This window comes from Moschus berezovskii, chromosome 13, assembly GCF_049115385.1.
Source record: "Moschus berezovskii isolate FMDL1 chromosome 13, NW_MosBer_1.0, whole genome shotgun sequence".
Classification (NCBI taxonomy): Eukaryota; Metazoa; Chordata; class Mammalia; order Artiodactyla; family Moschidae; genus Moschus; species Moschus berezovskii.
This window is the reverse complement of record NC_142472.1, coordinates 52353416-52379141: the sequence shown is the minus strand read 5'-3', so window position 1 is coordinate 52379141 and position 25726 is coordinate 52353416. Positions and strand designations below refer to the sequence as shown.

At 52.5% G+C, this 25726-nt stretch overlaps 3 protein-coding genes across 9 annotated transcripts in view; all 3 read left to right on the top strand.

The window, feature by feature from the left end:
* SPATA13 (spermatogenesis associated 13) overlaps positions 1 to 6187 on the top strand; it is a 111602-nt gene extending 105415 nt beyond the window's left edge. For all 6 annotated transcript variants that reach the window (XM_055426373.2, XM_055426371.2, XM_055426372.2 and 3 more), the window contains 2 exons: positions 1131 to 1205; positions 2504 to 6187. In XM_055426373.2, coding sequence (XP_055282348.2) covers positions 1131 to 1205; positions 2504 to 2679 — 251 coding nt within the window. In that variant the 3' untranslated portion in view covers positions 2680 to 6187. The remainder of the gene's footprint in view (positions 1 to 1130; positions 1206 to 2503) is intronic.
* Positions 6188 to 8275: 2088 nt separating this feature from the next.
* C1QTNF9 (C1q and TNF related 9) lies at positions 8276 to 16263 on the top strand. Its single transcript, XM_055426376.2, has 4 exons — positions 8276 to 8381; positions 12865 to 13046; positions 13926 to 13988; positions 15307 to 16263. The coding sequence occupies exons 2-4, from the start codon at positions 12881 to 12883 to the stop codon at positions 16077 to 16079; spliced, it is 1002 nt and encodes a 333-aa protein (XP_055282351.2). The 5' UTR covers positions 8276 to 8381; positions 12865 to 12880; the 3' UTR covers positions 16080 to 16263.
* Positions 16264 to 19521: 3258 nt separating this feature from the next.
* MIPEP (mitochondrial intermediate peptidase) overlaps positions 19522 to 25726 on the top strand; it is an 85576-nt gene continuing 79371 nt past the window's right edge. The window contains exons 1-2 of one of the 2 annotated variants that reach the window (XM_055426378.2): positions 19522 to 19689; positions 22413 to 22586. In XM_055426378.2, coding sequence (XP_055282353.2) covers positions 19552 to 19689; positions 22413 to 22586 — 312 coding nt within the window. In that variant the 5' untranslated portion in view covers positions 19522 to 19551. Of the gene's footprint in view, positions 19690 to 22412; positions 22587 to 25262; positions 25482 to 25726 lie in introns of those variants that run through there. The other variant, XM_055426380.2, reaches the window with a different exon arrangement.

Here is a 25726-nt window from a genome sequence, read left to right as displayed (position 1 = left end):
GGGCCCTGGAGACGGCGGGGTGAAGGGCGGCGTCTGCAGCCCTCGGGGCCCAGACCTCAGGGGCTGAGGTTGGCCCTGCTGTGAGGGGAGCTTGCCTGGAAACCAGGAGGGGCTTCAGCGGCCTCCCCTGACTCACACGAGTCCACCACGGAGACTCTTACCCATGGGAGGCCTCCCAGGTCTCACCAGTCAGGCAGAGCAGTAACTGCATCTCAGCTCTGCCCCAGACGGGCCTGTCTGTACCTCTCTCGGCACAGCCATGCTTCCCTGTAGCTGGGGCCTGAGGGACAGGGATGGGTGGACGAGCAGATGAGGGGGAGGAGCAAATGTGTTCTCCAGGGGCCAGCAGGCCTGTGGCCCAGGCGCCTGTGGGGTGAGAGAGGCACCCCGGGTTGCCTGGCCTGTCGCATGTGTCCGGTGTCTCCTGCTTGGACACATCCTGGCATTGTGAACCAGGCAGGCATGGAGAGCGGGAAGGAGGTGGAGGGCCAGGCGGGTCTGGGGTCCGGAGCCTGGAGGGGACCCTAGGGCCTGTCAGGACAGGGGTCAGGTGTGTTGAGGGGCCAAGGCCCAGGACATTCTACTTTTGCACAAGGTAGAGGGGGTCCTGGCAGTGGGTGCAGGCCGGCCAGCTGCATAGGCAGAGCCCAGGTCTCTGGCTTCAGGGTGGAGGGCCTGCCCAGAACAGCTCAGCCACCCGGCCCCGCTCAGTCTTGCCCTTGGCCTTTGTCCATGTGGTCTGCAGTAGGGGTGCAGGAGCCAGCACCCCTGGCTCAGATGTCACCTGAGCTTGGGGCGAAGCCAAGCTTACACAGGGCCTGTGGCTTGGCCTCCCTCAGCACCCCTCCTTGTTGGGGGACAGTGAGGGAGGCCCTGTGTGTCTGTCCATCTGGGTTTGCACAAGTGGTCGCTCTGCACAGGGTCCCGGTGTGGGAAATGGTGGTGTGGCCGTCCAGGTGATAGCCCTCCTCCTTGTCTGCCCGCTTCAGTCCCTTCTGCCTCCTTAACAGTGGAGGCTCTCTGCTTTGGTTGTAGAGAGGACCTCAGGGTTAATGGGGGTTTGGTGCAGGTTTTATCCTGAAATGTTTTCATGGGTTTTGGATACATACCACATTTGTGTCTAAATCCAGGAATGGAAATTTCGGAAAATCAGAAGAAACTCGCCATGTTAAATGCTCAAAAGGCAGCACACGGAAAGTCAAAAGGTGAGTTTTGGAGACGGTTTCATCTCCTCAGTGTGTGTCAGTGTTGGAATTAAAATGGGGAGAAATGCCCGAGGTTGTGACGTGTGACCCACTCTGAATAGAGGAGATAAGAGTGAGTTAAAAAGAATGACAGATCAAAGCAATGAACGGTTTGCTTTGGTTCTGAATGGACTTCAGTGCGTGCTCCCGTGTGCAGAGGCGCCTGTAAGATGGTTTAACTTGGGGCCCTGCCCCCGAGCCTGCAGGGGCATGGGTGGCATGAGAGGGATTCTCCACAAGGCAGCCAACGGGGAGGAGTGCTAAGGTTTTCCGGGTCGCCCAGCGTGCCCCTTCCCTGAGTTCCCTCGTGTCGTTCTCTCTCTCCTGCGGGGGGACAAGGAAGCCTGTGGACAGAGCCCGTCTTCCAGAACCCCTGCTCTGTCCTCCTCTCGTGCTGACCATCACAGTCAGCTTGTGGTCTTGTAGCTGATTTATTACACCTCAGCTCAGTTGGTAAAGAATCTGCCTGCAATGCAGGAGACCCCAGTTAGATTCCTGGGTGGGGAAGATCCGCTGGAGAAGGGATAGGCTACCCACTCCAGTGTTCTTGGTTTTCCCTTGTGGCTCAGCTGGTAAAGAATCCGCCTACAGTGTGGGCGACCTGGGTTCGATCCCTGGGTTGGGAAGATCCCCTGGAGAAGGGAACGGCTACCCACTCCATTATTCTGGCCTGGAGAATTCCATGAACTGTATCATTCACGGGTTCAACAAAGAGTCGGAGCGACTTTGACTTCACTTCACTTCTGACCACCGGTGCCCAAAATGCCAGCTCTAAAGAAACAGTTCTGGTTATTTTGATAAGGCATCGGTGCCACCGATTCTAAGCACATTACTTGCGTTCACCCAACTCTCATAACCCCCCGCGGTGGGCACTGTACCCCCTGTCTCCAAGACTGGAAAACCGAGGCTCAGAGAAACCCAGTAACTCCTCCAGCTGTTGGTGAGCGGAGGACACCAGGCTTTCACCGCGCGCGCCTCCCTGCCACTTCCCTCATGCAGTGTCCACTTTCTGCCCCGCCAGTGCCCGCTTCCAGCTCCTTCCCGGCCTCAGGGCCTCCCAGGGCCATCCCGGGACGGGGTGTAGGTGGGGCCTCGGGAGGCCAACTGTGTCCAGCACGCAGCATCTGAGTGCGTTTGCTGGACGGCCGTTGGAGTCCTCCTGGGAAATGTGACTGGAGGTGGTCCAGGGAGTGCAGGGGGCCCTTCCCTTTGGGCTGACCTGTGACCTGAGCGGCTGTCCCTCTGCACCCCCACCCCAGGCTATGGCGGCTGCCCCGCGGCCCCCCCACTGCAGAGCCTGCGGCCGGTCCACCAGCGCCACGTCACCGTGCCCAGCAGCCTGCCGCAGCAGCAGGTGTTCGCCCTGGCCGAGCCCAAGAGGAAGCCGTCGCTCTTCTGGCACACCTTCAACAAGCTCACCCCCTTCAGGAAGTGACGGGGCCGGGGCCCAGGGACCCGGTGCTGAGAGGCCTCCCCGGGGCCCCGCTGCAGCCGAGGACAGGACCTGGCCCTGCCTGGGGAAGCAGAGGTCTGGCTGCCCCCTCGGGCTCTGAAGTGATCCTGGGCGGGGCCCCAGGAGCATCGCTGATGATGAGCTGGTCCAGGCTTGGGGCTGGGCCGAGGGCGCTGTGCTCCCCAAGGAGCAGGAAGAGGAGGGTTGGGTCACTGGCCTTCACGTCCTGAAGGGGTGGGCAGCACTGGGGCTGTCCCTCTCGTCTAGTGTGGGGGGAGGGGTGCTGCAGCCCCGCAGGGGTCCCAGGGTGCCCTGGCGTTTTCTGAAACCACCTCTTCCATGTTTGGTGGTGGGGAGACCAGGGTGGCATCTGCATGCAGTCCAGGGTCCGAGGTGCACAGAGACCTGTGCACCCCAGAGACGCCGAGGCTTTCGTGGAGGGGGACCCCCTGCTCCCGTGTACACAAGTCCCCTCCCACATGCCACCCCCAGGGCAGAACCCACGAACCTACTCACACACATACATTTGCAACAGAAAACCTGTTCCCCTTAGTTTGGCGATAAAGTGAACATGCAGACGCAGCAGCTCAAAAAGCACCCGCTGCCTGTCCGTCTGTCCTTCCTGATCCAGCAACAGTGACACGGACAGACCTGCTGCTGCTGCGAATGCAGGGCACTCCAGGGTCCCGCTTCCCCCACGTTCCGTTTGTCACATGAACCCCAACAGTAGTGCCAGCCCTGTGGTGACGCACATGTCGACAGGTTTCTGAAGATGTGTTTCTTATGAAAGAGACCTGACAAAACAGATCCAGGTCCAGAGAGAGCAGTCTTCTCCAGCGAGGGCCACGTGGCTGACACCTGTCGGCGGTCACCCCCCTGCCTTTGTCTCATCGTAAATTTTGATGAAAATACTTGTAAAGGTGCCTGGAGGAGAGCCGCCCATCCTCCTCCAGGCAGGGGTCCAGTCAGGCCCTGGTGTTGTCTGCCTGAAAATCTCTCTGTGATGTTGAAAGCACGGAAGTCCCTCTTTTCTACCAGGCCCCTGCTTGAGCATCAACATACCTGTGCGGTCCTCTAATGGGGGATACCTGAGCCTCCAGGTGTGGTCCCAGAGCTGCCCCCTGAGGGTGGTGCTCCCTCTGGGCACCTTGGCCCCTGGATCTCGGATGAAGGCCCCTTCTGTGAGGGGTTTCCCGGGAGGTGCTGTGGCTCCTCGTGTTTGTGTGTGTGTGTGTTTCCTTTTTGAAGAGATGTCTCCATTCTAGTTGCGTTTATATAACTGTGACTTTTTTTTACTAACAAGGCATAATGATACATTCTTCTCTTGGGGCCCCCCAGCAGAAACTGTAGGTGCTCTGTGCTAAACAGAGTTGTGTGTGTGTATGGCAGTTGTGGACGGTTGGGTTGCTTGGTTGTTTGTTTTTTTAATAAAAGAGAATTACTTTGAGGAAGTAAGGTGAATCAGTTGCTCATGTTACATTTCCAGTGAGGACTCGGCTCCAGTGCAGAAGCACCCAGCAGGTCCTCGTCTCCCCTGACCTCCCCCAGTTCCCCCAGCTCCCCCACCCGCCAGAGCACAGGGACCAAGGGTTGGAGGTGCTGTTGGCAGCCCTGGTCTGTCTCCCGGTCGATCCCCGACTCCCTGCTCCCCTCTCTTCTTTCCCCTGGGGCTTCCCGATGAAGGAGACATGAGTGCCCCAGGCTGCTCACCCCACACCTCCCAGCCTGTCCATACAAGCAGCGGTCACTTGGTCAGATGTCCATCCCAGATGACTCCTGCTTGGTTTCCAGGTGATCTGAAAAATCACTAAAATACGTTTAAAAGGATGTAGCATCCTTTGACCTCTTTGAATCTGTGTGTCTGCCTTGGGTTTATTAGCAGATGCCTGCAGAATAGATGGGCCAGGGTACTGTTTTCCCATTTGCCAGACTTCCTTCTTGATTCCTTGCGTGTCCCTCTTGGAGAGAAAGGGAGTCAAAACAAACAGCCTGCTGTCCAGATTGTGTACGGACTTCTCTAAATCTTGCTCGCTCTGTCCTGCGTTTTTTTTTTTCTTTCTTTTCTTTTTAACCCTACACTGCATAATATGGGTGGACCTGCCCACCAGAAAGATAGAATAACGTGATAAATTTCACTTACTCTGTTACTCAAGTTAAAGTCTCTGCTAACATTGTTGAAAGACCTGGGAAATGGCCTCAGGTCCGAAGCAGCGTTCTCGGTTTTGATGAAGCCTAAAGTGTAGAACAGTCTTGCAATAGGTTGTGAGCTGTCATAAAGCGGGATATCTCTAAAGCCCTGGAGAAGTAGCATCCTTGTCTTTGGCTTGCAAACTGGAAGAAGCGGCCGTGATTTGCCAGCCTCTTCCTGGGACTCGTGTGTTTGTTCTCAGCTGATCTGATATTCACCCTCTTCCCTGTCCAGCGGACCTGATGTTGTTGGAAACATCTCCGTCATCATCTCCCATCTGCCCACCCCACCCACTTCTGAATATCGCCGTGCCTTTTTATTCATACTACAGAGGCTGAGCTCCATGCCTGTTCAGAAAAGTTCCCAGATCCTACATCGCTGCTGTCTAGACACAGAGCAAAAGTGCATTTAATCCAAAACCTGTTTTCACAACAGAAATGTTCGGTAGAAGCCACAGCCCAGCACTTTATCAGTTGGGAATCTCTACAAGCCCAGACTGCTGGTTCTCAACGCAGATCAACTCGGTTACCCAGCTGGGACACAGCAGCCCAACCACCTGAGCCAGGGAGGAAACCGGAGTGTGTAATGTTTGTCTGGGAGAAGAGGAACAAATGTGTCCCTCACCATTGAGTGCCAACAAGAGTGGAACAGCGTGGCTTGGCTGGCCAGGGATGCTGGGCACACGACAAGCTCAGACTGCCCCAAAGTTGTCCCTATAATAATCTTAACCTACAAATTGTCTTCCTGTTAAAGTGTCACCTGGCTAATGCTGTTCTCAGGATGTATGTAACAAAGGTAGAATCCAAGAGACTCTGAAAATAACATGTAGAAAACATCTTATCTTGGAAAAAACCCGGAACTTAAACACTGGACGCACATTGAGTGACAATAAACTTAACATTACCTTCTTTGTTGTTTATTAGGCATCCGGCACGAATTTAGAAGATACTGTAACTGTGATTTAACAATTGGTCTATTTTTTTTTTTTTTTGTAAATATCAGCATCCGTCATGTTTGACTGACTTTTCAAGGCTTTCCAGGTCCTGTTCCTTCAATTCCGACTCATCAACATCAGACGATGTCATCTGTCAAGGTCAAGTGACAGCTTCCCAACTGATGTCATAGCTGTTGTCAGCCGACATGTGTTGTATAAGGTTGCTTGCATGACAAGTATGTACTTTCTCTGAAGTTTTTGTAAAAAAAAAATTTATTTACAATGTTATTTGAATGATTTCTTGTAAATGCTGTGAATCTATATTTGTTGTTTTGTATCTGTATATTAAAGTTAATTTGTCAAACTGACTGTAGTAATGCATTTGAGTGTGTGTGTGTTGTCTGGTGTGTGTGTGGGTTGTGTGTGTATTATGTATGTATGGTGTATAGGTGAGTATATGTGGATGTGTGGACTGTGTGTGTGTTGTGAATGTATGTGAGTGTGCGTAGTGTGTGGGTATGTGTGTGGGAGGTGTGGGTGTGTAGTGCGTGTGTGCGTGTGTGTGTAGTGAATGTAGTGTGAGTGTATGAGTGGGTGTGTAGTGTTTGGGTGTGTATAGTGTATGAAGTGGGTGTGTGTTGTGTGGGGGTGAGTGTGTATGCGTGTGTGAGTGTGTGTTTGTGTGTAGCATATTTTAAGTGGAGAGTAAGTATCTAAGAAGCTTTCTGGGATTTATAACTCGTTTCCTGCCTGGATGCCTGTAGATTTCTTTTCAGCAAAAAGTCACCATTAATGACCTGGTCAGACTGCTGGGTGAGTGTGGAAGAGAGAGGTCTCCGAGGGAACAGAGGAGCCACTCGGCTTGGAGAAAAGCCCCCAAACATTGAAAAGAGACTGGAGAAGCCAAAACCCGAATGAGAAGGCCCGTTCTGGTTCCCCGGGGCAGGAGGCAGCTGCTGGCCCTTCCCCGGAGGGGCTCAGCCAGCCGTATTCACTGAGCCAGGCCACTGGGGTGGGGAAATTAGGGAATTTCCCTCCCTAACTAACAGCTCGGGAAAGTCAGCAGAGGCTCACTGTTGCTGTGGCGGTCACCAGGAAGGGGTCCCCATAGAGGTTGCCGCTGACTCTATCTGAACAGCCACCTGCCCCCACCTCCTTTGGCTGGACTGAAAGAGGGGCTTATGTTCATGGGCTGGGGGTGTGGATTCGGAGGGTGGCGCCAACGACACAGGAGGGCGCCCGTGGAGGGAGGAGCAGGCTGGGGGGCAGGGCTGTCCTCAGAGGGGTCCTGGGGAGTTACCCAGCCAGTGAGTCACCCACCCACCCACTGGACACCAGAGAGGCAGTGAGACGGGTGCTTGTCCAGTGGGGCGTGTGGCCCGGAGATGAGCAGTTGGAGCGTCGCTAGAGCGCAGCACGTGTCCTGTGGCATGGGAGCACATGGCTGAGTTCTGGGGGAACTTCAGGGACTGCCCTTTCCTGGGGGGTCGGGGCAGGAGGCAGGGCCCCAGCAGACCCCAAGGGGAGCCCTCAGAGCCGTTCTCTGAGAAAGAGCATTGGGGCATGTGTTCTCGATGTTATTTTTAAGTCAGAAATCAACGTTAATAGACTGACGGGGAAAGAGGAATCAGTGATTATATGGGATTGCAAAAAAGGTTTCACCATGTTGTTCTTGGGGCTTCCCATAGACAGAGGAGTCTGGTGGGCTACAGCCCATAGGGTTACACGTTGAAGTGACTCAGCATGCACGCATGCATGCTGTTCTTAGTGCTGTGTGTGTGTGTGTGTGTGTGTGTGTGTGCACGTGCGCACACGCGTGGTGATGAAGTGTTACTCGCTCAGTCGTGTCTGACTCTTTGAGACCCCATGGACTGTAGCCCACCAGGCTCCTCTGTCCATGGGATTCTCCAGGCAAGAATACTGGAGTGGGTTGCCATGTCCTCCTCCAGGGGATCTTCCTGACCCAGGGATTGAACCCAGGTCTCCCGCATTGCGGGCTGAGTCTTTACCGCTGAGCCACCAGGGAAGCCCATGTGTTGTGAAGAGGACAGGTGTTAAAGTCTTAGGCACACAAGCACCCACACAGACAAGAACCACATGGAGGCGGGGAGACTGAGATAAGCGATGTCACGTCGAAGGGTCCGGGGTCTGAATGAGGCCTAACAGTACTGTCTTCGGTTCGGTTCTGTTAGTTCGTAATTGACCCAAGGTCGACTCAGAGCTGCACAAAGAAAGCAGAGGCACGAAGGTCTAAGGGGAGGAGGCTGCCAGGGATGCCTCCCTCCAGACCCACCCGGAAGCCACCTCGCCTTCTCTCAGTGAAAGAGGAGGAAAGAAGGAGCTCTATCGGCTGAAGTAAGTTGGACGACGGCAGACTCGAGCATTGCCTCAGTTTTTGAAGTTCTTCCAAGAGGCCTTGTACTCACGTGTTCCCTCCCCTTCCTGCTGTTTTGCAGATCTATCCGCCAGGGGATTGCCTGGCAGGAAGGCGTGATTTTATTTAGTTTTCTTCTGATTCTGGTTTGCAGAGCCCCTGGGTGCCGCCTGCAGCCCTGGGTGCAGGTAAGTGCCTTAAGACACAACTTCTTTGCATTCAATTTAAGGCGTCGGAGTCAGAAAGTAGCTCTGGTATCACTGGTGTGTGATGTGTGTGCCTAGTCGTTCAGTTGTGTCTGAGTCTTGCGACCCCATGGACTGCAGCCCACCAGGCTCCTCTGTCCATGGAGTTCTCCAGGCAAGAATACTGGAATGGGTTGCCATTTCCTTCTCCAGGGGATCTTCTCGACCTAGGGATTGAACCCACATCTCCTGCACTGAAGGTGGATTCTTTACCCACTGAGCCATCGGGGAAGCCCACTTTTTGCAAAGTAGATAGATGTCTACAGAGTTTGGGGTGAGAAAGGAGTAAGCCAGTTCCAAATACACTCTGAAGAGGCTACATAGGAGATAGAAGCAGATTTTGAAATCTTTCTGCTAGAACTCTGCAGACTATCTGGGAGGAGGGTGAAACCCTAGAATAAATCGTGAGACCTGTCTAGGGAGCTTTCTAGAGAAACTTGGATTATTTTACACAAAAGTTAATGTGGACATTCTTAGATTCCTGGCAGTACTAACTTACTCAGGGTAGTTTAAAACAAGGTCCTCAACATGTGTTGAAGAAAAAATACATATGTACAAAGTATAGAGAAAGTGAGGAAAATGTCTTCAGTGATGGCAAGTTGGAGGTTTAGATTCTTGGGCAGTCATGTCTGGGGTGACTCTGGGCTCATGCACCCCTTGTGTTCTGTGCAGCCTTCAGAGGCTGGAGGTTTGGAGACCCAGGGAAGATTGCTCTGCTGGGTTCTGGCCGGTCTTCATTAAATCTTCCTATTTGGAGAAGTAGGAACCTTGAGAAGTGGAAACCCTTAATCTTGGCTGTGGACCAGGGACATCATGTCCTTGGAGAAGAGTAATAAGGGTGCACCTTGAGTGACCTTTCGTAAAGCAATTCAGTAGTGAAGGAGAATATAGATCAAGCATAGAAGAAATAACCCAGAAACAAGAAGAACCGATTTCACTTGGGTCTAAAACACAGTAACTCCAAAAGCGTTTGCAATCTGTAACCCTTTGTCCCTAGCTGTTTCCGTATAGTAGGGTTAGGGGCTCACAGGGGCCCTCCTCCCCCCATGAACTTGACATTCAGCAGGAGGACTGTGTCCACGCTCTGTGTGTCCACACTGGTGGTGTTGATATACTGCTGTCCCCGCTGTCAGAGGTTTGTTGTATCACCTGAAGGGTTTCCGAACCAATGTATCCTTAGCAGCTCTGTGAGCTCAGTGACTGCAGGCGTCAAGCCCTACTCACTTTGGATGGGCGCCCATACCTTTGACAGTGGAAGCCTTGCATCACTTATGACGCAGGCTTGGATGCAGGTAAGAGACCGCACAAAACAGGCTCCAGCGAGTGAGCAGAACATGCAGGTCTTGCCCGTGTCACCAACAGGCCGGGAGGGCAGGGTGGCCTGCGCTGTCATCAGAGACCAGGATTTCTTGTCCCCAGGGCACTGCCCTCCTTCAAAGGGTCCACGACGGCTCACGAGGGAGGGGGCACCCCTTCCCGGGAAGATCATGGTCCACACGGTACCTGTGTCGGTTTCACCCACTTCCCAGCGGCCACAGTCTAGTTTCACGGTGGACCTAGGCTGTGAGGAAGCTGGGTCATGAGTCTGTTGTGGGCTAGAATTTCTGTCACCATTGGTGACGGGGAGCGGGGACGTTAGAGAGACTAGAACCTCCACTGAAAGCGTCCACACGAATTAGATTCAACATCCAGCTGCCTACCTGTGATGATTCGCACATAGTTAGAACCAGGATGATATGCATTCATTCAGTTCAGTTCAGTCGCTCAGTCGTGTCCGACTCTCCGCGACCCCATGAATCACAGCACGCCAGGCCTCCCTGTCCATCACCAACTCCCGGAGTTCACTCAAACTCATGTCCACAGAGTCGGTGATGCCATCCAGCCATCTCATTCTCCGTCGTCCCCTTCTCCTCCCGCCCCCAACCTTTCCCAGCATCAGAGTCTTTTTCCAGTGAGTCAACTCGTCGCATGAGGTGGCCAAAGTATTGCAGTTTCAGCTTTAGCATCAGTAACCACGCAACAAATATTGGACTATGTATGATATGCTGAAGATAAGAAAGTGTGAAGATGCAGCTGCCGTCTTCAGTATGCTGATGCCTGCGAGTGACGCCAGTCACGGCCTGTGTGGAGAACGGCTGGGGGAGGGGGAGAGAGCCAGAGAAGACAAGAGGGAGCAGGGGGAGGGGAGGAGGGAAGCCACCGGGGGTCCCAGCTCCAGCAGCTTCTACACAAACACGGGGCGCTGGAGTGAAACCTTGCAACCAAGGAGCCAGCCCGAGGCTTTGTGAGAAACACCCGTGTAACTTTTTACCTTGAAAAGTAACCCACAAATATGATTTCTCCTCTATGCCTTGTGCAAACCCTCCTGTCCATCTTCTGAACATTTTTTCTTTAGAGACGGTGCTGCCGCTTATCTCGTTGCTCATCTGGGGGTGAAGGTGTTCCTTTATTCACAGCTGGCACTTCTGCCCATGTCAGGTGTGCAAGAGCCCAGAAGAGACTCCCGGAAGGGTGCACGTTTGCTTTCATCTCAGCTCCTCTCTGGCTGGAGAGCAACGTGCAGTTTATCCCAACTTGACACTTTATGAGCTCACGATCTGTTTTATTATTGGAATAACTGTAACACACATTTTGAAAAAAATTAAAAGGGAGAAATATAGACCCCTACAGAGGCTGTTGTGTGCAGTTTAGATTTGACTGCAACCAGCCACTTCTGAGTTAACCAGAAGAGGAAGGTGTAGATTATTTATGGAAATTGGCTCTGAGAAAACTCAGCTTGATTTCCTGAAAGGGCGTAAGTTTGTGACTTCAGAGGGGAAACATCTGCCTTTCCTCTTCCAAAAATACTTTTCTTTGCATCAAACTGGGCCCTGAGACACGTAGCAGCTTCCATCAGGTGGCGACGTAATCCTTTGTGTCACAGTCTGGCTGGGTTTAGAAAATATATCTCTAGAAAGTTTTATAAACAGTGTAAAAAAGCCTTTTTTAAAAAGAGAAACTCTTGGATCCACCCCCACCCCCCCCCCCCCCCACCGCCTCACTCCAAAGCAGCCGTGTGCATTTGGATATATCTGCTTCTAATTTGTGTTACTACACACACAGGCAAACACTGTTTCATTGTGCTTCACAGATACCCCATTCTGTAACACATTAAAGGTTTGGGGCAACCCTGCATTGAGCATCAGCTCCTTTGGTGTCCATTTTGGTGCTTCTCACAATATTTCAAATGTCTTCATCACTGTTTGTTATGATGATCTATGATCAGTGATCTTTGATGTTACTACTGCTGCTTGCTGAAGGCTCAGGTGATGGTTAGCATTTTTCTGCAATTGGTGGGGAGGGCGCTTCCCTGGTGGTTCAGAGGGTAAAGAATCTGCCTGCAATGCAGGAGGCCCAGGTTTGATCTCTGGGTTGGGAAGATCCCCTGGAGAAGAGGATGGCAACCCACTCCAGTATTCTTGCCTGGAGAATCCCATGAACAGAGGAGCCTGGTGGGCTGTAGTCCATGAGGTCACAAAGAGTCAGACATACCTGAGCGACTCATTCTTTCACTTTCACTGAAAATTAACCTGTGTGCACTTAATAGACCCCAGTACAGTGTAAACATGACTTTTATATGTACTGGGAGCCAAGAAGTTTGTGTGACTCAGTTTTTTTGTGATACCCACTTTATTGCAATGGTTCTAGAACCAACCTTTCTCCTGTCTCTGAACTGGACTCCTCCCAGGACCTCCCATAAGTGGAACCAGTGTCTGCCATGCGTGACTGGCTAAGTTCACTGAGCACGGTGTCCTCCAGGTTCATCACTGTTGTAACAGGCCTCAGAGTTTCTCTCCTTTTTAAGGCTGAATCGTGTCTACTCTCTGCACGTACCGCGTTTTGTTCACGTGTCACTGGACACGTGGGACGTTTCCACTTTCGCTGATTGTGGACCACGCTGCTGTGAATGTGGGTATAGAAATATCTGGGAGAGCCTCTGCTGTCACCTCTTCTGTGTACACCCGGAAGTGGAGTTGCTGAGCAGAGGCGTATTCCATGTTTGCTTCACCAGTCAACACGTGGTTTCACGCACAGCGTGATCTTGTTTTTTGCAGCAGCCCCGAAAGGCAAGCATTCATCTCTCCTCTGGCTCCAAAAAGGGATTTGCCCAAAGCAAAACAGTCAACTGGATTGTCTGCCCAAAGGGACTTGGTCAGTGGGGGTTTCCTGACCTGGGGTGTGGCTCTCTCCTTGACTGCTCACCAGTAAGAGCTGCCCCGACCTGCCACATCCCTTCAAGGCTGTGTCCTTCTATTGCGGGTGGCCGGTCTGCTCCCGGCTCCCACCCTGACCCGTCCCGACCCTTCTGTCCAAGCCTGACCACGGCGCAGAGCAGAGGCTGTGTCCGTGGCCACGGTGACGGAAGCCTCTCCCTCTTTCCGCTCAGCCCTGCCACCCGAGCCATGAGGATCTGGTGGCTCCTGCTTGTCTCTGGAGTCTGCACAGGGACGGTGAACTCACAGGACACCTGCAGGCAGGGACACCCTGGCGTCCCCGGGAACCCCGGTCACAATGGACTGCCTGGGAGAGATGGACGAGACGGAGCAAAGGGCGACAAGGGGGACGCAGGTACCCACCACCTGCGCCCGCAGCCGCCCTCCGCGCCTTCCCACTCCCTCTCCATCCACTCATCGCCTGTGCGCTCAGCGCCTACCCGCTCGCCCCCTCCCTCCATCCATCCATCCCTCTCTCCATCGCCTTGAAGACACTGACAGAGAGCCTGCCCCGGCCAGACCCAGGCTGGGGGTGGGGTACAGGGCAGCACAGGCCACCAGGACCCTGTCCTCGTGGGCTTTCCCACCGGGTGGGGCTGCCTGTCTGCCCGCCAGCATCTCCGGTACTGCGGGGCTTTTCAGGAGTGACGTCATGGATCTTTCTGCCTTGGGTGGCACGTATGAGGGGTCTTTGGCACCAGGGCCTGGAGAGATCTGATGGCTGGGTCTCTGGCAGAGCGCTCCCAGCGCGGTGCTAACCTCATGGCCTCCTGTCCCAGTGGTCTGCACAGCACGTTGACCACCACTCTAAGGCACTGGAGAGGGCCTTCCAGAACCCGCCCTTTCATCCCCAGTAGTGTGGTGTGAGCACGGTCCTCTGTGCTTTCATAGGAGGCTAGTAGATCTTCCAATCCTCTCCCCACAGAGTGATGGAAAAGGAGCACAGGTGAGAAAGCCCCCTCGGCCCCACCCAAGTCCTTGTCACCTGAGAAACACACAACCATCATCGTCAGCTGTGTGCCTGGGAAGCCCACCCGTCCACTTCACAGCCCACTGCTCTGCCCACTCAGCATCCTTGCCGCTCGCCCCAAATGCCCTCGCTCCCCACCCCCCCGCCATGTGTCGTGTGTGAGGGGGTCAGGCTGGGGCTCCCTGGGATCCTCTATCGCTGACCCACACTCAGGAAACTGGAGCTCGAATTTTAACTCCTGCCTGTTTTCTCACTTTTCACCAGGAGAACCAGGACATCCCGGTGGCCCTGGGAAGGATGGGATGACTGGGGAGAAAGGAGAACCAGGTCAGACACGGCTTCCCACTTGGCTGCCCTCGTCCTAAGCGGTCAGTGATGTGGCAAGAAGTGTTAAGTGCTAACCAAGGACAAGCCCCTTATGGGGCTCTGAGAGTGACCCACGGGAAAGGCCACGCAGTTCTTCTCTCCAGGAGCTCTCAGTTCGGTGCAGGGGTGGGCAGGCTTTCTGTAAAGGGCCACAGGGTCCCAGTCATGACCGCTCGGCTCTTCCGTCGTAGGGGAAAGCAGAGAAGAGCAGGCCTCGGCAGGCAGGGCTGTGTCCCGTGAAACCTGAATTGTACATGATTGTCCCGAATCTCGGAACACGACTGGTGACCATTTTAAAACGCCCAGCATTCCTAACTTGCGAGCTGTTCAGAAACAGTCTGGAGGGTGGAAGTGGCCCTTGGTCCGTGGTTTGCTGAAGCCTGATGTCGTGCTAGGGCCTGAGGATGCAGGATTCTGACTCAGCGGCCCTGGAGGCGGGAGAGTAATGATTGGGGGGAGGGTGGTGATCACAGCGTCCTTGCCACACTAGATGGTTCTAGTGCCTTCCATGTGCTGACTCAACACAACAGCCTATACGGGAGGCAGCTTATTATCCCAGGTTACAGGTGAGGAACCAGATGCAGGTGGGCGTCAGCTTGTGAAGAAGTGGTGGGGGCCGGCTGGATCCCGGCGTCTGACTCCAGAGCCCTGCTCACACCACTGCTGCCCAGTCGGCCTCGGGTGCGGGAAAAGGGGGTGGCCAGGCTGGGAGGCGGGGATGGGGGGAACCAGGACAGCGCGATGCATCTGGCAGAGCAGAGCTCGAGCGAGGAGCTTCTCGGGTGTCAGGTCATCAGGTCATCAGTGCTGCGAGTCACCTCCGCTGGCGGCCTGGTGAACCTGCTGTCTGCGTTCTTCCGGCTTCCAAAGGAGTTCCCTGGGGGATGGGCAGAAAGCTGTCATTTCTTTTTTGGGCTGGCCATGCCCTGGGGCTTGCAGGATCTTGGTTCTCCCGACCAGGGGGACCAGGGATTGAACCCTTGCCCCCTGCAGTGGAAGCGGGGAGTCTTAACCACTGGACCGCCAGGGAAGACCCCAAAGAAGAACTGTCATTTTAACATGAGTCCCAACGCTGATTTAGTCGATATTACCTGAGTGAGTGTTCTGGGCGCACCTGAGTGTGCGCATATCTGCACAATTGAGGTGTAAGTTAACTTTTACACCCTGACCTCATACTAAGCCTGGGTGCTGCTTTACTTCATTTGTGTTCTCAATAATGTCTTCACGAGACAGAGCTTCACGAATCGTCTACCCCTTTGTTCTTTCTATTCCTTCTCAGGGGCAGATGGACATGTGGAAGCAAAGGGCGTCAAAGGTGACCAGGGCTCGAGAGGACCCCCGGGGAAGCACGGGCCAAAGGGACTCGTGGGCCCCCCGGGGGAGAAAGGCCTCACGGGAGAGACGGGCCCCCAGGGGCAGAAGGGGGAGAAGGGCGACGTGGGGCCCGTGGGTCCAGAAGGACCCGAAGGCAGCGCTGGACCTTCGGGCCCAACCGGACTGCCCGGGCCCATGGGCCCCATCGGAAAGCCGGGTCCCAAGGGAGATGCTGGCCCCCTGGGGCCCCAGGGTGAGCCTGGAGTCCGTGGCCTGAGAGGCTGGAAAGGGGAGCGAGGAGAAAAGGGGAAAATCGGCGAGACACCCGCCTTGCCCAAAAGCGCCTTCACGGTGGGGCTCACGGTGCTGAGCAAGTTCCCTCCGTCAGACACGCCCATCAAGTTCGACAGGATCCTGTACAACGAGTTCGGCCACTATGACGTGGCCACGGGCAAGTTCACCTGCCACGTGGCCGGCGTCTATTACTTCACCTACCACATCACTGTCTTCTCCAGGAACGTCCAGGTGTCTCTGGTCAAAAATGGGGCCAAAGTCCTGCACAGCAAGGATGGTTACACGGGCTCCGAGGACCAGGCCTCGGGTGGCATCGTCCTGCCCCTGAAGCTCGGGGATGAAGTGTGGCTGCAGGTGTCCGGAGGGGAGAGGTTCAACGGCTTGTTTGCTGATGAGGACGATGACACGACATTCACGGGCTTCCTGCTGTTCAGCAGCTCCTGACGGGTGTGGGGAGGGCAATCTTCCCCCATCCACCGGGCTTAGCTTGGTGAAGACGTTATCTCATGATTTTACACTATTAACTATGTCATCACTGTTATAACTGTAAAAAGGTAAAAAGAGGAGTTTTCCCTAAATCTGATTCTGCAAAACTCGGCATCCCTCCAAGAGTAAATCTAAAAATACCTGCCATGTTTATTACAGTTTATTTAATATTTTTCCTCATTCCCACGGTCCGGAGAATCCTCTGCTTGTGTGTTCCTTGTGGGAAGTATTTTGATACCATTTTAGTTCTCGAAGGAGCCACAAGACCTACTATGTGAATTACCCTGGGGCAAAATTCTCCTCACCTGTGAACTTGAGGAAGCAGATAAGAAGTTATCTTATACAGCAGTGGGCAGGGTCCGGGACATCAGGTCCCATCCACGAGGGAGAAACAGGAAAGACAAGAAGGGTCCCAGGACCCAGCCAAGCCAAACCCAGCAGGGCAAATTCCATTAGAGTTTCTTCACTGTTTATCTTCTAAAATCTTTGAAGGAACGAAGCAGAAGGAAGTTACTGAACAGGGAGACCAGGCAGAGAGTTGGAAGTGGAGGGTGGTGATGTGTATTCTAGTGCATGATGGGTAAAAGGGAAACCATCCCTCCAGGTCATAATGGACATTTCCTGTTCAGACAGGTACTGTCCACTTCCCTTCCTGCTGGTAAATGTATCCTGATATCCACACTCAGGCCTGGTCTTTCCAACAGTGTAGATACTGGGGTCTGGGGTGCACACGAGGTGCAGGCCTGGCAGATCAGAACATTGTCTTCCTTGGTCCATGATGACTACTTCTTCCAAGATGGTGCTCAATCCAGCTAGAGCCAAAGAGACACAATCTGCCACGCTGAAAGTCTTGTGAAAAAACAGAGAAGGTCTCTTTCAGCTGAAGCTTGAGCTTTAAGTGGCAGCTGTCTTCTAATCCTTAGAGCCTGAGAACAAAGCCAGAGCTGGAGGTAACCCCATCCTAACGACAAAGTTTAGGCCTATAAGCCCAGGGGTCCTGAACTTGAGGAAGGTACCTCTGAAGGCAGAGGTACCTGTCCTAAAGGCAGAGGTACCCTTGGATGGTCTCAGTGTATGAGTCAACAAACTCTGTTTGCTTAAACCAGTTTGAGGCAGTTTGTGTTGTTACTACTGCTGTTGTCTGAAAGACTCTCAAGTGGTCTCTAGTCCAAGGAAGGGGAGTGGCAAGATTATAGTGGAAGCAGTGCAAGACCAAGAATTGAGGTGCTGTTTCAGCCACAACAGAGGAGTTGGACTTGGGTGAGTTTTCAGCCCTTTTGTGATCCTGTCTCCAACTGTGCAACAGTGGTTGAACTGAATAATTCTGAATGGTCCCAGTACCCTTCTAAAAGGTTTAAATATACCTACATTAAATCCAGACATTTTTCTATTACATGAGAGCAACTAATAAGCAAGAGATGGGCTTCCCAGGTGGCGTCAGTGGTAAAGAACCTGCCTGCCAATGCAGGAGACATAAGAAACACAGGTTTGATCCCTGGGTCAGGAAGATCTCCTGGAGGAGGGCATGGCAACCCATTCCAGTATTCTTGCCTGGAGAATCCCATGGACGGAGGAGCCTAGTGGGCTACAGTCCATGGGGCTGCAAAGAGTCAGACAGGACTGAAATGACTTAGCACACACAACAAGCAAGAGGGTGTAAGCCTGGTGCATATTTGAGCAACAGCACCTTCCAAACCCCAGCCTGGGACGGCGTTAGTTCTCTGAGGGACTTACAGCCACTCCCGCCACACGCCAACCAGGCCAGTATGGTTGTGACAGTGTCTTCATTCCTTGGGAAATTGGGAATTTTCCAAATTATCATTATAAGCAGGCAGCACTGCTATAGATGAACTATTGAAAAATTACTCGGTGGTTTTGGAAAACTTTGGAAGTATACAGAAATCATTTCCGTTTTGTTGTTACGACCCCACGGACTGCATCGTGCCAGGCTTCCTTGTCCTTCATTATCTCCCAGAGTTTGCTCAGATTCATATCCATTGAGTTGATGATGCCGTCCAACCATGTCATCCTGTCGTCCCCTTCTAATCCTGCCCTCAAGTCTTTCCCAGCATCAGGGTCTTTTCCAATGAGTCAGCTCTTTGAATCAGATGGCCAAAGTATTGGAGTTTCAGCTGCGGATCTCTAGTTTTCACCAGTCTAACTACACCAGGTTCTCTGAGACACAACATGCTTTGTGAACGCAGAACAAGTCATAATCCTTTGAGGGTGTTTGCAGGCTTCAGTGTTTGCATTTAAAACAGCTCGTTACCTTTGTATTAAAACCATTCTGGGCTCAAAAGAGGTTCTCAGACTTGAAACTAACTCCTTTTAAAAATTCTGATAAAATAAGTACTTTTGTCAAATATATTGATAATTTTTTTTTACATGACACATTTGACATGTGTGTAAGGTCCTGCCATGCAGACCTGCGATGTGTCCGCCCCAAGGACCAACCAGTATTAATCACCATGGAGTAAGGACTTTGGGGATTTTAAATAACTTGAAATCTTTCATTAAAAAGCCTGCAGAAAATGAAATCACGCTTTGCCACATATACACAAATGCGGAATCTGTAGTTGTACAGAATTGTACAGGCCCTTCCAGGCACTTGCCTTAAGTAAATTTTAAATATCTTATCATTTTGATCACTAGGGCTTTTTCTCCCGACCAGGCTAAATTAAAACAAACTCCATTTAAGACTAAGGTGGTGTTAGGATGGAATTTGGTCCTCAATTCTGGAACTTCAGAGAGGTTCTGGGGCTGCTCACGGCCCACAGGTGTTGGCAGGGGCGGACTCCACCGCCACTGCACTCAGATGAGACACGACGCCCCTTGGCCTGGACCTTGGCACGAGCCATCCTCCGGGCCTGATGGAGCTGGTCTGGGCGTCCGGTTCCGCGCGAACCCCAGGCGAGGCCGCAGCTGCAGGCTTGGGGCTGCCCTTGGGCAGGGTCATCCTCGTGGACCGTCCAGGTGAGGCTCCCATCCCTGCACGGCCTCCGCCCTCGCGGATAACGGGAGGGACCCCTCCGGCCCCAGCCCTCGCCCTCTGCGCCGCCGCCCTCCCGGCCCAAATCTCCGTCCGTCGATCTCCGCGAGTTCACGGTCAGTGGACGGAGGTCGGCCGACAGCTCTGGCCGCAGGGCTCGCACGTGGAGTGGCAGCGCACGTGCAGCGCTTCTTCCTGGAGCGGAGGGCGACGGCGTGCGACGGGTGTCGGTCCAGGGTGAGGGCGCGCGCCGTGCCGGCTGCTCCCGCCGGTCCCCAGCCACCGCCCGGCCTCGTCCGCGTCCTGCGGTGCCCACTCCCGGCGCGCGGGGGCGCTCCACGCGGCGGACGTCTGCGGGCGACGCTCTGGCCGCGCGGCCCCGGCCCTCCCGGAAGCGCGAGGTCACGTGGGGCGCGGGCGCTGTCCAGGAGACGCGGCGCGATGCTGTGCGCCCGGAGGCTGGCCGGCCTGCGGGCCGGGCTCCGCGTGCGGCGGGTCAGCACCCGCTGGTCCCCGGTGGGCGCCGCCTTCACCGTGCAGCCCCAGGGCCGCCGCCTGGACCCGTCCGGCGAGCGCGGGGTGAGCGGGGTCTGGGGGCGCGGGCGGCGGGGGTCGCCTGTCCGCGGTGACCTTGGGGTCCCCGCTCTGAGGGCCTGGTGCCGGGGGCGGCCCCGCGTGCGGCTCCGGCTCCTGCCCGCGCGGACCCCTGCCCACCCGGCCGCCCGGGTGAGGCGGGCCCGCCTGTGGTGTCACTACTCCGGGACGGGCCTCCGTGGTCAGTGTCGCTGGTCTCCCCCTGATGCCCGAGACGCCCTCGTCAGTTCTGTTCAAAGCTCTGGCCTCTTCTTTTCCTGTAAAACGCGGGACTGGCCTCCGAGGCGGCGCTGCCCACCGCGGAGACCCTCCCCGTCGCAGGTCGCCGCTCTTGGCTGTCCCGGCGGTCTGTCCGTCCGCACGCGTGCCGCAGACACTCGTGATTGAGTTCTCTCTCCAAGCTCAGTTTGTCGCAGTCTGGGTGATGCACACCGCAGTAGTTCAGCTCCTTTTTCACGTTCTCTTCCATTGTGCTTGTCGCAGGACGTTGAATGTGGCTCCCTGGGCTCTACGGTAGGACTTGCAGCTTGTCCATCACTTCAGTAACAGTCCGCAACTGCTGCTGGTCCCAACCAACCAACCACCCGCTCCTGACACTCATTATTGAGTGAATGACGGGGTTGAGAGCGGAAGGAGGGGAAGCTTGGAAGGGACTCACCTGTGCCTGCTTTACTTTGCACTTAGGGATTTTGCTTAGTTTACATCGTTACTCTTGTTTTTGTTTTTTTTTTATTTTTTCATGATTATTTACTGTTGCCTCTCTTGGAATGATGAGTTGGGGATGTGGTTACAGTGGACCTCATAATTGAGTTTTTCATGTATAATCCCCCTCCCCGGCCCCCCATTTTTTTTGGTTTGAAACTCTCTTTGAGTGAAATTTGCTGCACAAACTTCCTCGGGGGTAAATAACACTGGTATTGACGTAATCATTGTGAGAATCATCACGACCTGTGGGTACTGAGCAGAAAGACATAAAGGGTGGATGAAATAGAACTCTTTTTAGCTTTATTCATTTTTCTTTTATACATCGTGGTTTTAGGTGCTGATAGCAGATTTTCAAATATGTGAGTTTGTTTTTTATTTCAAAAAAGAAACCTTAAGGCATATGTAGGTTTTCAACATGGCTGTAACTGGTAGGCTGAGGTTCAGAATTCCTGAGAGGACTGTGGGGCAGTGTGCTGAGAGGTGACAACCTGTAATTGAATCAGGTTCAGTTCAGTTCAGTCGCTCAGTTGTGTCCGACTCTTTGCGACCCCATGAATCACAGCACGCCAGGCCTCCCTGTCCATCACCAACTCCCAGAGTTCACTCAAACTCATGTCCATCAAGTCGGTGATGCCATCCAGCCATCTCATTCTCTGTCGTCCCCTTCTCCTCCTGCCCCCATTAGATCACTGTAAAGACCAGGGAAGGCTTTGACCCTGATTCTGCTCTGCCCTTGTCTTTATTTTCTCCAACTTAATGTATTTTGAACAGAAGTTAACAGCTTCTTGCATCCAATCCTGCAGAAACTATGGACCCAACAGGCCTCAGTTTCACTTCTTCGTATTCCCTGCAGTTGGCAAGCATCTACACAGCTGATCTGCATAGCTAAGCATCTGGCCTGTTAGTTTGCCTCATTCCTGAGTTCCAGCCTATGTCAGGCCTTGTGTTGGGTTGCTGGTTAAATTGGTGGAAGAGCAGGGTTCCTAGTCCTGGTGCTGGCCTTCTGCAGAGGCAGCAATGCAAGCTGCAGTGCACGTGTAGAGAAAGTGTAGGCTTTAGGCGTGCTTGGAGCACATTCAAGTCCCATCTCTTGCACTTGTGACCTAGTGACCGCAGACCTGTTCAACCTCTGAGAGTGTGTTTCCTTATCTGTAAAAGGAGGGTGCTAGTTTGTGCCCTACGAGAGCCCCTGAAAGTCCATGGTGCACGTTCGGCACGCACTGCATGTGTAAGTGCTTGTGGGTTCTGAGTGATAGAACACTGCCTTCTCGAGTGTTGCAGCAAGTGTGATTGAACTAGTGCAAGAAGACGGTCCCTCCCATTAGATTAGTGATTTTTATCTTTGTCAGAGTGTTGGAATGCTTGCGGAAAGTATAGCATTTGCTGCCAGTTTCAGGCTGTGACTTGGTTTGGCATGTTTATTCGATCTTTTAAAGATATGTATGTGCTCAGTCGTCAACTTGTGGTCCCTGTTGTGTTGTTTGTGGAGTGCTGGGTGCCGTGCCCTGGACCTCACTCAGTGCCCGGCAGGGTCCTGAGAACGGAGTCCCCTGGTTCCTGGGTCCGAGCATCTATTAACCCCTTGGGTCCCATGAAGACATTAGGCCAAGGAGGGGTGAGAACTTGACCAGGGTCATACAGTGGATAGTGGTTACAGCTGCCACCTGTTAAATGCTTTCTGCGTGCCACGCACTGCTAAAATGTTTTTTAAAAATGTGTGTCATGTAATCCTGGCTGTTCTGTGGTAGTGACGGAGCTGGATTTTGATGTATATTATTCTATTTTTGTTTTTTTATAAAATACGCATTGAAGAAAAATTCCATTCCAGTGTCATGTACGTGGAACGTCTCGGGGAATGTGAGAGGGATACCTGTGATGACAGGTGTCGTGATGATAAGAAATACCAATGAAAGCTGAGATTTTCTGTATGAGAAAAGTGTTTGTATGTAATACCCCCAGGTCACGTGCTCTGTTCTTAGTGGGAGCTGTTCTTTGGGTTCCAGGGTCTCTTTGGCGTTCCCGAGCTCAGTGCCCCAGAAGGATTCCGTGTGGCCCAGGAGAAGGCCCTGAGGAAGACGGAGCAGCTGGTGAAGCGCGTGTGCGCCATGCCACCCGGGCCACGGACTGTGCTTATCTTTGACGAGCTCTCGGACTCCTTGTGCAGGGTGGCCGACCTGGTGAGTAAGGTGCCGGGCCGGGGCTGAAGACTGCCTCTGTCACTGTTACAGTTTCAGTTGAGGTTATGAGGTTCAGTAGTGGACTGCAAGGTGGAGAACGTCTGAAGTGTTTGAGAGCTGTTGGCCATCGTTTGTTATTGTGAAGTGAGCTATTGAATGGAAAGAATGTACAGGGGAAGGTCACAGTTAGAAGTTAAACTGAATATGTGTATGTAATCAAACAGTGTGTAACACGCAGTGAAAGAGGGATTACTCACATGGGGAAGAGTCTTCATGTGACAAAGTTCTTCATTTATGAGAACTTCTACCAAAATTCTAGTAGAATTCTTATCTATGCATTTATAATAAAATTCTTATAAAAAACTGGTTTTATAAACTTTCTCAGGAATATCTTCTAGTTCAAAATAAAGTGTTTACATCAAACGATTGTATAAAAGCGTCTTTCCCCCACACTTGGAGTTGAGTTGGAAGTGCACACAGGTCTCCGCCAGCTGAGTTGGGAGCAGGACTCCTCTCAGCCAGGGGCCGCGTCTTGAGCTGTCCTGTGGGTGAAGACATCATTGGGTGCAGGGGCCTGCAGGCCGCAACCCTTCCTGTCTGTACAGCTGTTCCTCCATGTTCATTCTCCATAGAGCCCCCAGCCAGAGCCAGGCACCGGGAACACAGTCACGTGAGGCAGACGCAGACTCCGAGCGTGTGGGGCTTGTGCTCTGGTGTGGACTGCTCATCACTCTTACACCCGACCCTGGCGAGGGCTGTGCCTGGATGGGCTGATTTAACCTGCTTGCACATCCGCCTTCCGACAAGGAAAGAGGCACTTGGAGGATAAGTCCCCTGGCCTGTGAGCTATGGATCTGGGCCTGAGTCCAGACAGTCTGACCACAGAGCCCTTGCTCTCACCATTCCAGGGGCTGGCTGCCACCTCGGCCGGACAGAACCTTCACTGGAGTGGCAGGAAGGTCACCTGTCCATCTTGTGAGATGTCTAGAAAGATCAGCTTCTTGCAGGGTCTGGTGCCATTTGGTGTTGACCCTGTGTGCACGCAGCCACCCCCATGATCAGAATGTGTACCTCTTCCATCACTGCAAAACACTCCGAGGGTCACACCCACCTCACCTCTCACCTGGCGACCTCTGACCTATCCTCCATTCCTGTAGTTTTTTCATTTCTAAAGTGTCAGGTAAATGGAATCGTATTTACTTTTTGAGGTTGACTCTTTCCCCAGCATAATAGTCCCCATCTCTGCTTTTTCCTTTTCTGGGAAGTTTCCTTCCTCCTGCTCTGGGCAGTCATACTCCTGATTATTGATCACCATACAGTCCCCACTGCAGGCGTCCCACTTGTAAGAAATGGACAGGATATTCCTCCCGAAGGCTTTTCCTGGGAGTCAGGTGAGCTGTGCTTCTGGCTTCTTCAGTTGCTTCCTGGCTGCTCTGGGTTTGGGTTCTGTCCCTCCAGGATGTGTTTGTCCCAAGGGAGTGTGACAGATGTGCTGTCAGCACCTTCTCTGCTTGGTCATGTCACTGGAACCTGACAGGTAGATGCTGTTGGTAGGTTTCACTCACCTGAAAGCAGGTGTCGGCTTTGTGCTCAGAAATCCCAGAACTTTCTGTGTTTGTCATCCTGCTCCACTTTAGTTCCGGTGTGCCATCATTTGTCCCACATTTTTACTCTGCTTTTCCCTAGAAGATTTTAGCTTCTCTGCCGTGTAGCTTGTTCTATTTTTAAAGTTTCTGTATTTATGAAGTTTGATGATATTTCATTCAAAAAGGCTAGGATGTGTCTTATCTATGTACAGTTCAGTTCAGTCACTCAGTCGTATCCAACTCTTTGCAACCCCATGGACTGCGGCACGCCAGCCTTCCCTGTCCATCACCAACTCCCGGAGCTTACCCAAACTCATACCCACTGAGTCGGTGATGCCGTCCAACCATCTCATCCTGTCGTCCTCTTCCCCTTCTGCCTTCAGTCTTTCCCAGCATCTTTTCCAATGAGCCTTTTCCAGTGAGTCTGCTCTTCGCATCAGGTGGCCAAAGTTTTGGAGTTGCAGCTTTAGCATCAGTCCTTCCAGTGAATATTCAGGACTGATTTCCTTTAGGATTGACTGGTTTGATCTTCTTGCAGTCCAAGGGACTGTCAAGAATCTTCATCCTTGGGTAAAAAAAAAAATTCCGAGAACATTATTCTTTTTTGAATTTTTAAGGTTTTGTTTGCTAGTAAGATCAATAACATATTATAAGGCATAGATTTTGTAAACTACATTTCCCACCAGTGGTCCTTTGTTTTCTTTATCTTAACACAGTCCCTGTGGAACAGTATTGCTTACCTCATCACTATGAAAAGCGAGTTTTAAACTGGCGTTTTGAACGTTGATGTGTTTGTCAGTCCTGCAGCATGTAGACAGGTGACTTATTTAACTCCTTGTGAGCTTTGCACAACTTACTGCTCAGGTGCGTTTCTAATGCTGTCCTGGTGTTGAGCCAGCTGTCGTCTCAGGCTACGGATTTAAATGTTTCTACGTTGAAAACTATTTGATAATAAAATCAGGAAATTTTACCTTGTGGTGGTTTATTTCCTGTTATGCGCATGTTGTTTTCATGAGAATGAAGAATACATGTAGTATTTTGCAGTTTCCCCGCGTTTTCCCCTGTAATTAACATGAAGTCTAAAATCTAGTTTTGCAGATTTTAAAAAGAGGATTCTGGCTTAGTTAAATTCTAAAGTCACAGTAGTGGTCCTAGTCTTGTGCCCGGCCTGCTGCCCCTGGGAACTCATGTTGATTTAAAGGCAGTTGTCTTCTGCACAAAGACTGGAGTGCAGTTCGCTCAGCCTGGAAGCTGCACCAGGTTTCTGTTCAAACAAGAAGAGCCTCCCAGAGATGCTCCCTGGAGCCAGGTCAGTGTCCTTGTGTTAGAACCGTGGTGTGAACGCTAGAAAGTTCTGGATTATTTGAAACCAGAGTGTGCTATTTTGAATAATACAGAGGAAGAATCTATTTCATGTTTATATTTGAACGAGAAAGACTTTTCTAAGGAAAAAAAGTTGGTAAAAGTTTTCTTTAGAATGAAACGGACTCAGTTCCCAGGAATAACAGGATTCATGAATGTGCAGTGAGAAGGAGAATTCCAGGAATGGAAATG